Below are 11,767 nucleotides of genomic sequence, written 5' to 3' on the forward strand. Positions count from 1 at the left end.
TTGCAGGGGAATTGAAGAAAATGGTTTCAGAGTCATGAACTATTATTAGGAGATGGATTTGAATTCCTTCCACAGAAATTTCTAAAGTAACAAAGGACCAGAGAGAGAGATTGGTACGATTAATGGAGGGCAATATCAGTGGGATTGAATTCGTATTTGGGTTTGGGCTGAAACAAATCGCCGGAGTCGGGAGTGTATTTGGGTTTGGGGAGAGAGAGGGAGCAAACGGAGCAGCGTCAGTTGCGGTTTGGGAAAAATGTTGGAAACGGTGTCGTGTAGTTTAGGGATTGAAAACGTGGGGCTTTGGCTTAATCTGGGCCGTTGGATGAGTTCATTAATGTGTTGGCAGCATTTGGTGGAAAGCTGTGGTAGATGTGGGGAGAGGGATGTGTGGAAAGGATCCGAATCCGTTCGTTGAAGTTATCCTCTTTTTTTTTTTTTTCCAGTTTGCAAAAGGTCGTTCCTTTTATGAAAGAAGGCGGGTTTTAGTCTCTGTGTGGTTTTCAGGTTATTTTACACCCCTTCTCCCTCTGTCCGCAAATGCAAAAACACTGTTATTCTCAAGTTAGCAATATAAGTGTTTTAGAATTCTTCACTAATTGTTCTAAAGTAAAATTTTGTGTTCTAACGAGAAATTGTCTCTTGACTCTCTTGGTTAAACTGGTAAATTTTCTCACTCCTCTTCTTCCATGTTTGATAAGGGAATGACGTTCGTGATCTAAGCATGTTTGGTAAGTAAAATCTGATCAAATGTCTCGTTTCAAAGTAGCCATAAATTGTAGTCTCGAGTTGAGTTTTTCTGTTTTTGGTGTTGTTAGAATATAGTAATCATATAATATCATAATCATCCTGATATGGTTATGATATTATTATATGATTCTCTTGATTTTATTTTGAATTGTAATTGATTATAATTTCATTATAATTAGAATGATTCTCTTCCATAGCTAGGCTACCTCTCTTGTATAAATAGAGATCTCATTGTATATATAATTTTATATCGAATTCAATAAAACTTTTCTTCTCTCATATTTTAACGGGTGTAACCATTTTTATTGGTTTCCTTTTTTAGTTCATTTTACTTTCTCATAGCTCATTTTATAAGCATCTCTTATTTGCTCATTTTTCTTGACAGGCTAGCCATTTCCATGGAATTCCTTCGAGCTCTTTGGGACTTCTGCAAGGGAATCCATGAAAACTCATTGTAACACTTAACAAGGAATTAACAATCAAAATTTCATTATTAGTGCTTCGGATTTTAGCTTGATAGTAAGGGAGGTGTGTGGATACTAATATTATTCTTATTTTTGTTCTCAGCTAAAGAAACTCAAAAATCTTCGAAAAAGATATACAAAGATTAAACGGACCAAGGACACGACAGTAATCGTCACCTGAGAGCCACAAAAGGAAGGCAAGGTGCCCACCCAAACAAAAAAGAACCACCGGACAGAAACGCCCGAACCTAGCTACCAAAACACCTCCAAACCTCAAAATCCAAGTACCAATATTCTTCTTATTATGTTCGTGTGGGTATCATTGGTAAAAATTTGTTCGTTTCAAGTAGGTTTATCTGATCACGTTAAGTTTGGAAGCCTAGTTTGGAGGTTTATTACTGCAAATATATAATTTTTGCAGTTATTGTTTTTTTTTTTTTGGTTTGGTCAGTTATTCATATAATCTGATGCAAAATAGTGTGACATTACTATGTTTTTAATCTACTTCGCAGGTCATGGTTCCATTTTGACTGAAGAAGAGATGAGATGCACTCTTTCTCCCCTTGGAAAGAAATTAAATTGTATCTGAGCAGACAAATTGGTGGGAATGAGATATCGTACGTTTTCTAAACATGCAGCTTGTCCATGTGAGAGCTTACTAGCAAGTAGCATGTTTGTCTTGGCATTTAAATGGGTTGGCAGGATTGCTACTTCAAGTTATTAGTAGTTATTTAGTCTTGAGATGAATGAGTAAAGACCGAGAAAGTGTGGCAATGTGAAGGAAGTGGATGAGTGCTATAAGAAAATCATGCATGAGACCTATGACTCCCAGTATTTCTGGACATAGCAATAGTAGATATGTCCATTTTCGTGTTGTTCTTTTTCTACTACTCATCACTACACGAACAAACAATGTACGTATATTAACTTTCCGACTAACAATTACACAATGAGCACGCAAAAACGTGTGAAGCACGAGGATTACATTAGTAAGTTAAAAGAATGAGTAACAATTCTTTCTTCTTCTTCTTCTTCTTCTTTTTGATAATTCAAATGTTCGAGTTTAGCTTAAGCACACCGACAAATTAATCTAACAATTATCCAAATTTAATTTCTTTTGACATATGGAATTAATTTCCTGCTTATGTGTAGAAATTTTGGAACGAGGGGAGTAAATGAACCCCAAGTTTTGGCTTGGTTGTCTTTTTTTTGACAAAATTTGACCCACCATGACGTATATGGACTTCATGTAAATATGTGGTTCTGGAGTGATCTGGAGCACCATACCCGAACTATTGAATAAGTACGCGTACCATATTTGCTAGTACAAGCCAAAGTGCAATAAAAATTTGGGACGAAGTCCAAAAGAGAAAATGGCTATAGAACCAAGCTATAAGCTGTAACAAGCAGGGCTATGATAATTTTATTTATTTGATAATTTGTGCGAAGCCTTCTTGTCCTGCATGTTATCCCATGTTTTTCAGCTTCATACATAATTGAAAGGCAATAAAGCAAAATAGAAAAACTAGATCAAATGGCATTCGAGTGTTTTTCCCCTATTAGCTAGAAGCCTAGTATTTTGGAGAGCTAGTTACCGTACGAGAGACCTTGATATCTTTGCGAAGATGTGGTTGATTGATATGATGCTCAAGAACTTTGGGCAAGTTTGCCCGAGTCTACAATTCCTTGATGTAAGTCATTGTCTACGACTCACCAATTTTAGCATTGGAGAAGCTTTGAAGAGATTCTCTTCCCTAACGCTCTTTAACATCAGTGGCCTTAAGGTTTCATATGTTTTTGGGAGATATATTCTAACCACTCTAATTTGAAAACTTTGAAAGCTTAGGCCTTGTTCTTTTGCACTTAACTTAAATCTGATAATTTTGTTCTTATTTGAATTTTTTTCGCATTTGTTAATTTTGCGTCAGGCTATTGATTCATCTCAACGAAAGAAATCGGAAAAGTAAAATTTCTTTACTTTTATCCAAATATTTTGAGTGGTTATTTCTCAAAATACTTGGGTAAAAGTGAATTTTTTTTACTTTTCTAATTTGTCTCGTCAAGACGAATCAAAAACCTACAAAAGTTTGGCGCAAAATTAACAAATACAAAAAAAAATTCAAACAAAAAATTGACAATGATTGAAAATAGGCGTGAAATCTCCAATATTTGGACATTGAATTCTGCAAAGAAGTGACAGATAAAGGGCTAATGGAGGTGGTGATGAATAGACTGAGGGATATAAATTTAATTGGGTGTAAAGAAGTAGGCACCTATATTTTACCTCAAATGGTGTTGTCAATGCCCTCTCCTGGGAACATTGAGGCTGGTTTTTTATTACAAAAAAGAGAGAGTAAGATTAACTCTTTTTTTCAAAAAATTTCACATTTGTTGGTTTTGCGTTCAATTTTTATGAATTATTAATTCGTGTCAACAAGAGAAATAGGAAAAGTAAAATAAAAATAAGTATAAAAAAAATCTTTCTTTTTATTTATTTTTGTCTTTATTTAAAAAATATGAGTTTTGCTCATAATTTTCAACATTTTCAATTCCTCTTATCAAAACGAATCAATAATTCACAAAAATTTGGTGCACAATTTTAAAAAAATGCAAGAAAAGTTTGAATAAAGACAAACAAAAAGGTCCAGTTTACTTATTTATGTATGAGAAATTTATAGAAATGGTCCTCCTAGTTTCACCCGAGTCTCATTTTCATCCTCCAAGTATGAATTGCAACTCTTTTGACCTTTAAGTTTGATTTTCATATCAAGGTGGTTAAATTGATAACGTCTGTCAGCCAAACTGAACAGAAAAATCAAATTGAAGGCAGACGTTATCAATTGGACCAACTTGGTTCGAACTACAACGTCCAAGCTACCATCAATCTGACTTTTTCCATCCATTTAGGCTTACGGAAGTCATCAATTGAACCAATTTGGTGCAAAAACCAAATTTAAAAGTCAAAAGAGTTGTAATTGATACTTGGAAGACGAGAATAAGACTCGGATGAAATAAGAAGGATCATTTATACTCATTTGGCTTCAAATTTGACCGTCGAGGTTGGAGAAGTACTTGATAACATAACTTTTGTTAGAACCTTCACACATTACAGATGCTTTTAGACCCCTTATTTTTGTTCTTATTTTTCTTTTGTAATTTTGGAGGTTTTTTCTTCTTCTTTTTCCTTTTCGAGCCTCCCAATTTATACACAAAGCCAAGTTGTTCAAGTCTATGGAACTCTTGAAGAAGTGCTGCTTAAATAGATGTATCAAAAATCCGGACTGATTGGTATATATAATGAGGATGATTTTGAGGACCCAAATCTTGTTGACGACAAGCGCTTGGTCTCCAAGATGAGATGGGATAGTACAATGATTTGTGAGGCTCCGTTTCGGAACAAAAAAAAAAGCTCTTATTTTTTGAGAAGGCAATTTCAAGCTCAAATATTATGGGTTTATTGAAATCTAAAAATATACAATATGGATCTATTTTGGAAGATCTCGATGAGATCTTTTATACGATGCAAAAAAAATACAAAAAATTATTTTTCATTTATTTTATTTTTGAATTTAAAAATGTGAAATAAGCTGCTTATTTTTTAAGAAGATTTCTGGAACGGGACCTTCAGTCTAAGAAGAGCATAATTGCTGACGTAGATAATATCGAAGACAAAGAACTAAAAGACAAGAATTGAAAAATGCTCTCCCATGAAATTACGGGAAAAATTATTTGATAGAATCTTTAGAGATAGCAAGGCACTTGCGTAAAATGTGCTTTATCCAAGCTAACAACATGAGTACCAAAATAGAATTATTTGTGTGTAACCCGTTATGGGCCCAACACAATAAGAGAGCCTTCTTGGCTGGTCGTTGTTGGGTTGACAATGGCCCAACAGGTCCTGCACAAAGTTGAGCCTGTAAATCATAGCCCAGTAGGTCCTGTCAAGTATTTTATTGACAAAATTGCCCCTCGGATGAAAAAACAAACGAAGGCGATACAGAAGCAATACATCTCGCATCAAAAGAGAGCTGATACAGAAGAGCGAGATCAAGGAAGATGATCGAGAAAAGACGATCAAGGAATATAACTTATATCCATTGTGCATATCATTAATCAGCAGCACTCTTTCAATCTCATATCCACTTTGCATATCTTGAATTAGCAACCCTCAAGTCCTTTTTGCAGCTCTTTCGGTTGTGTCTTCCAACCTTCCCGCACCTGCTGCTACATTGTATTGGTCTGATCTTCTCGCCATTTGACCGAAGCTTTTTCTTTCGAGGTCTTCCAGATGGCGTCCTTGACAGTGGTGAAAGAATAGGGATACTTAAGTGAAGAGTGAACAAAACTCAACTCCTTTTTCTCTCATCAATCTCTTGTTTTCTCTCTCCCAAAAATATCTGCGGCGACAGTTGCCTCACGGAATACAATGGTAGCTTCAAATCGGAAAAACAACACCCCTAAGGTAGCTTCTCTCTCTCGTTTTTTTTATGTGTTAGATCTCCCTTTATCTGATTGCCGCGGTTTTGAAATTGTGCGGTGTTCATCTCTCTCTCTCTCTCTAGGGTTTCACGGAAGAACTGAAGGAATCTCTGATACTCGGATTTGTTGGTTTCCCTGTGACACGCTCACGATCGAAAGATTTGAAACTACCACCGTTGGCGGAGGGATGCAAGAACCCTACCACCGGCGGCCATACATCAGACCAGCGGCAGGAATACTCTCCCGATGATACGAAAGTAGCTTCAGATCAAAAAAAGAAGAACTCAAAGGTAGCTTCATCTTACAAAAAGAAGAACGCAAAGGTGGCTTCATCTCACAAAAAGAAGAACGCAAAGGTAGCTTCATATCAGAAAAAGAAGAACGCAAAGGTCTCTCTCTCTCCCTCTCTCTCTCTCTCTCACTCTCATTTTTTTAGTCCTTTCTCAGATCTGAATGCTGCAGTTTTGAAATTGTGCGGTGTTCCTCTCTCTCTAGGGTGTCCCGAAAAAATCTAACAGGGCGGTGGCCAAGAACCCTACCCCCGTCGGCTTGACATCAGAAGAGCTGCAGAAATACTCTCGCGAGGATTTCGATTACAAAGTATGTATTGTATATAAATACTTTTTTTTCCTTCTTCATACGTACTTCTTGGCTCTCGTTGTATCATTCATCATCATCATCACGCTGCAGTGTTTATGTATGTTTGGTTTTTTAGTTCTGATGCTGATGATGTGATGGATACAGGAGTTTCATGGTCCGGTCTTTGGCATCCCACCATTACTTAAGATTGTAGGATCACAGATCCGACCAATAATACCAAAGTATATCTTGCGTGGGAATCTCGATGTGAAAGCTGCTATGAAATATCACAACCGTCGATGCGTATGTGGTTGATTGTTTCTTCTTCTGTTTTTTTTTTCCCGAGTATGTGTGTTTGTGTGTGTGTGTGTGTCTTGTTCTTGGTTTTTGGTAACTACCTTGTGGATGTTGTACTGTTGTAGAACGGAAACTACAGCGGTTATAAGTTTCCCCTCCAGATGAAATCACAGGTGGTCGGTGGTGGTCATTTGGATTTCATTACCTTTGAGTTACGTAAACCTGGTGGGGATGATTATGAGAAGTTCCAAGCTATCCTGTATACTGCTCCTGGTGCTGGAGAGGCGGTGGAACCCAAGGTCCTAATGTGCAGACCTGAACTCGGCTTCGCTGCTAAGCGTACCCTTCGTTTCATGGTACGCGCACTTTGTTTCACTGGATTGTGTATGGTCCTTATGAGCTGTCCTAACCTTCTACGCTTGCTGCATTGTGCTTGTCGTGAATACATAATATTGCTTTCTAAGATAGGTGGGTGGTCCTGACACATTGTTAGGTGTTAAATCTTATGTAGTATGGATTTATTGCTTCATGGTGGAGTTGGGAATGTTGAGCTTCAGAAGTTCTGAACTGGTAGAGTAGGGAAAAAGTTCCAGCTAAGAGAGACTAGGGGAATAAACAATCAGAAAATAAAGCTAATTCTAGAAACTTTAAAAAATAATCCTTTATCTATTCATAACTATGTCAGTGTGTTGTGTATAGGATAATAGGACTATATGTAGTTTACATGTACTGATATACGTACGGGGAGAGAGAGAGAGAGAGAGAGAGAGAGAGAGAGAGAGAGAGAGAGAGAGACCACTAAGAGGAGAGAATCTAGACGATGAGAGATCGACTTAGGCGAGAGCAGGAGACGTTTGAGTCACAGTCGTGAGTTCTCTCAAGTCGGCTGAGACTAAGGCAGATCGAATACCACAGGAGGAGACGTAGACCCTTTTGTTTTGTTCGAGATCTGACGGTGAGCGTAATAGTTATGATCAATTTTGGAAGAAGCGCGCCTTTTTGCCTTTCTGCGCCAAGTTTGCGCCTTGTTCATGTTGCCTCACCTGGGGTCGTGCAAGTGCGCCTCGCCTCGCTTGAGCTTAGAGCCTTTGACAACTATATTACAGGCTAGTCAAAAGAGTTGGGGAGTACAATAAGTAGTGAAATACAAAACAGATGTAATAACAAGCATCAATAGGTTGAGATGCGAAGACGAGCAGCAACATGAGTAGAGGGGCAAGGCAATACACGAAATGGAGGGAAGGGAATAATCAAGAGCAGGATCTGGGGATCACCATGATCAGTGTTCGCTAGTCGAGCGGCGACATGCCGCCAAGCGCCTAGGTGTTGCTGAGCGATTCGACATTTTTTTCCAAAATATATTTTTTAAAATATTTTTAAGGCAATCAAGCCCCACGAAGACGGCCGCCTAGCTCCGCCAAATCTCCCTTAGCCGCCTAGTGCCGCCAAGTCGGCCGCCAAGCTCCGCCAAATCTCCATAACCACTGAATGAGCCGTCAAGGGTGAAATCGTGGCGACAACTCGACAAGTGCCTAGGCTAGGTGGGGCGGCCGTCATTTAGAACACTGACCATGATGCAAACCAAAATAGCAAAGGGAATCAAAGATTCAAAGAAATGAGTAAAATCTCATTCAAGGGAATAAACCCCAAAGGGTAGAGAGAGAAATTATGTCTCAATCAATATATATTTAATATTCTTAATAATCAAAAAGCTCCCAAATGAGAGACTCACTCACCTATTTATAATAGACTCAAGACTCTACTAACACTAAGGACGCTAAAATGACAAAAGTACCTGCAATGCTAGTGCATCACACCACTCCATAGTTAGGCTTATACAAAGACTTAAGCTTTTGTTTAAATGGACATCAGATAAGCATAAAATTATATTGTCCAGCTTGTTAAAGCAAAAATAAACCAAACTACATATCCAAGACTGTCGATGTGTTTTTGTAAATAGATAGTGTTCTAATGTGGTTTTAGCTTAGAAGTTGGCTTCTCTGCAGCAGCACAACTGAATGGTAACCATTTTCTTGGACCTTCGTGGGCCCGTCCCCCTACGGCCTATTTTGCTTATTGGTTCTGTTCATAGTTTGGCATATTTGTCTAGATTTCGCTGGAATAATTAGACTGATTCAATAATCTAGGAGTGTTCTATAAAAAAACGAGTAAACCAGTTTGGAGGTTTTTGGAAGGGATGGCTAAGTTCCGGTTTCATGAAGTTAAGAACCGTTTGAAGACCGGTTCAGGGATTTCATGATCCACTGCCTTCTGCTTTCAAATTGCTTCCTAATAGTAATAGTTAAAGCATACATTTCATGTGTCAAGGTGTTATTAGTTATTTTGATTCAAATACTAAATCTTTGTAGAGATGCACATTCTGTTCCAAATTGTTTGTCCACTATTGGAGAATATTATAATTTTTTACGTTTTCTTACATTTAGTTTTCAGAATGGACAATCATTTTGGGACAGCAAAGAAATTAAAAATTGGACAAACAATTTGCGTCGGAGGTTGTATTTGGTAACTGAATTCAGATAATTGGTTTTATGAAGTACCAGTTACATACGCGATTAATTAAGTCACGCATTATTGAGTCATTGACAATAAGAGTAAACTGTTCTGCTTCGTGGATGTTCTGTGAGTGCCAAAATGTATATGTAATGTTTTTAGGCATTTTGCATATGATGGGCCCCAGAGAGACCCATGGGACGATACATCCCATCAAGTGTACCTGAAGGAATCCAAACACTTTCCGTTTGTGAAGTGGAATGCTTCCCTTTATCAATTGCACTGTGTGATAGGAATTGATTCGTAGACTGGACTGAATGCAATTATATGCAGAGGAATTGGAGGGTATATGTTACATTAAACCGAAGTTTTTAAGGGCTTTATTAAGCTTCCGGCTATTGTGCTATTTGCAGAGTATCAATGACGTGCACAGTATCGATGACCTGTGGCTGTGACAACAATACCAGTATGCTGTGGAAGGTCCCTTTGAATGGTATTTGTGTGGAGTGGATCACAGTTTCTTTACGTATGGATTCTGAACGCTTATTAGGGTAGTATGTTTACTATGGAGTGCAGGGTTTGTTGTAAATGGTATCTTTTTTTTTGCTCGGCGTTGTAAATGGTATCTTTGTGGAGTTGATTGTAGCAATGTCTGCTTCTGGATGTTAACAAACTATAAAAGACCAACTTAGCTTACAATGTGGTTCTTATGTGAATGAATGGTATTTGTGTGGAATGGATCATAACTTCTTTACTTATGGATTTTGAACACTTATTAGCAGTAGTATGCTTAATGTGCAGTGCATCTCATTGTAAATGGTATCTTTGTGGAGTGGATATATTGAAGCTATTTCTGCTTTTGGATGTTAACAAACTATAAGAAAAAAGGACCAACTTAGCATCATCCATACATGTATTCTAAAGCATCATCTACTTATATAGTGTCATCCTATTATTTTCTCGATCTAAAGCGGCAAGTCGCTTTATCAATTTGTTCGGCTCCCTCTTCCTCTCTTTTTTTTTTTTCCCTCCTAATTCTCCGAATCTCTTTAGTTCCTACGTAGATTAAATTACGTATTGTGTCAGTTCATGCAATTGTGTCAATTTATAACCCAAAGAGTCGAAAAACTTGAAAGTTGAAATATACTAGTGTTGTGCCTCTTCATGCGGGGCAAATTATACATCAGTTAGAAATTTAATTTTTTTCTTGTAGGACCCAATGGAGCTCATGTAAATTAGTGGTTATGGACCATCACGTATGTAGTGGTGCTCCCGGACTACTGAATAATTACCCCTAGGATACTAGTACAAGCCAAACTGCATTAAAAATTTTAAAAAATTGGTGGGAGGTCCCTTGGGTGGATCAAAGAAGATTCGAAGGGACCGATCCCATGGAGGAAGAACAAATCATTAGGAAGATCAAAACTAGGGGTGAGTATGGTCCGGATTGGTTCGGTTTTATAATAAACCAAGAACTAAATCAATATCTACAAATTATAAATTTGAAGAACCAAATTAACCCACAAAAATTATAGAACCAAACCCATCCAAACTACTCCCTCCGTCCCTAAATAAGTGTCCGGCGCGCAAAACTAGGCTTTTCAAAACATGCATATTTTCTGTTAAAAAATTTAATTTTTTTTCACAATCTAATAGAACTCATTGCTATCTATTGATTTGTGAAAAAAATTTAATTTTTTTAGCGAAACAAATGCATCTTTTTGAAGGCCTAGTTTTGCGCGCCGGACACTTATTTAGGGACGGAGGGAGTATAAAATACGGTTCGTTTTCAGTTTTATACCACGGTTTATTTTGAACTAAACTACATTACAACCAATTTTATTCAAATTACCAACACACACTAACATAAATCTACTAATTAGAACTAAACTAAATATTATAGTGGATATATGAAAATTTAGTCTAAATTATCTTGGCAATGAAGGAAAACTAAATATATCGGTAGATTTAATGGATCAACAAATTAGGAAAGTAGTTGACTAAGGCTCCCATATATATTTGGTGAATCATAATTATATATATATTAAGGTTTGAATCGGTGTGGAACCATAACCGTGAACGTGAATTTACAAACCAAATCATATAACACGGTTTCTAATTTTTTTCAAACCATAACCATACCATATTACTTAAAAACCGAACCAAACCTTTCGGTTTAGATTGGTTTGAACTGGATTCACGGTTTGACAGATTTTTTGCTCACCCTTAATCAAAACCAAGACAAGCAAGCCACCAGAGTGGGTGGGAAGAGATCAAGCCGAAAGGAGGATTCGGAGCTGGGATCAGAGAAACAAGATTGGAGGAAAAGGTGGATTTGCACGAGGGAAATTAGAAGCTCGCGAACCCTACGCTAGAGAGAGAAAGGGTCGGTAATCCTACTTTGCGATTAAAGTTGGAGAATCTTGATTGTGTCAAAGTCAAATTTCTATGTCCATTGTCATGAGTTACGGGATCTACTCTACTCACAGTAGAATCCATTTCACGAATGATAAGCAATCCAAAAGTAGAAAATTAATTCACAAGATTTTTTTTTGATAATAGCGTATTGGAACCAGCTTACATGAGCCTTGAGAGTAAGTTTTCTAGCTTACATGAGCCTCAAGTAAGTTTTTTGAGGTATATCTGGTCCAAATTTCCCAAAAAGGCCACTTGGTTTTTTGGATTTT

The 11,767-nt window shown here is 37.3% G+C and overlaps 1 protein-coding gene across 4 annotated transcripts; it reads left to right on the forward strand.

Moving 5' to 3' along the window:
• The first annotated feature begins 5,229 nt into the window (after positions 1-5,229).
• On the forward strand, positions 5,230-9,834 carry LOC131304927 (uncharacterized). Of its 4 annotated transcripts, none has more exons than XM_058332378.1 (7): positions 5,240-5,676; positions 5,777-5,983; positions 6,017-6,082; positions 6,189-6,293; positions 6,438-6,575; positions 6,695-6,925; positions 9,494-9,834. In XM_058332378.1, the coding sequence occupies exons 1-7, from the start codon at positions 5,641-5,643 to the stop codon at positions 9,533-9,535; spliced, it is 825 nt and encodes a 274-aa protein (XP_058188361.1). In that variant the 5' UTR covers positions 5,240-5,640; the 3' UTR covers positions 9,536-9,834. The 4 variants fall into 4 exon arrangements, with proteins under 4 accessions (XP_058188371.1, XP_058188361.1, XP_058188378.1 ...); XM_058332395.1 differs by having other exon boundaries at positions 6,017-6,049; XM_058332370.1 differs by having other exon boundaries at positions 5,574-5,676; positions 5,777-6,082; positions 9,494-9,531; positions 9,717-9,834.
• The last annotated feature ends 1,933 nt before the right edge of the window (positions 9,835-11,767 follow it).

Source organism: Rhododendron vialii, chromosome 1a (genome assembly GCF_030253575.1).
Source record: "Rhododendron vialii isolate Sample 1 chromosome 1a, ASM3025357v1".
NCBI classification, from domain to species: Eukaryota; Viridiplantae; Streptophyta; class Magnoliopsida; order Ericales; family Ericaceae; genus Rhododendron; species Rhododendron vialii.

Excerpts from the sequence above, each read along its gene's own strand:
- LOC131304927 (XM_058332370.1), top strand. The coding sequence starts at position 5,641 with ATGGTAGCTTCAAATCGGAAAAACAACACCCCTAAG. Across the intron at positions 6,294-6,437 it reads GCGAGGATTTCGATTACAAA|GAGTTTCATGGTCCGGTCTT; the intron begins GTATGTATTGTA and ends TGATGGATACAG. Across the intron at positions 6,926-9,493 it reads AGCGTACCCTTCGTTTCATG|AGTATCAATGACGTGCACAG; the intron begins GTACGCGCACTT and ends TGCTATTTGCAG.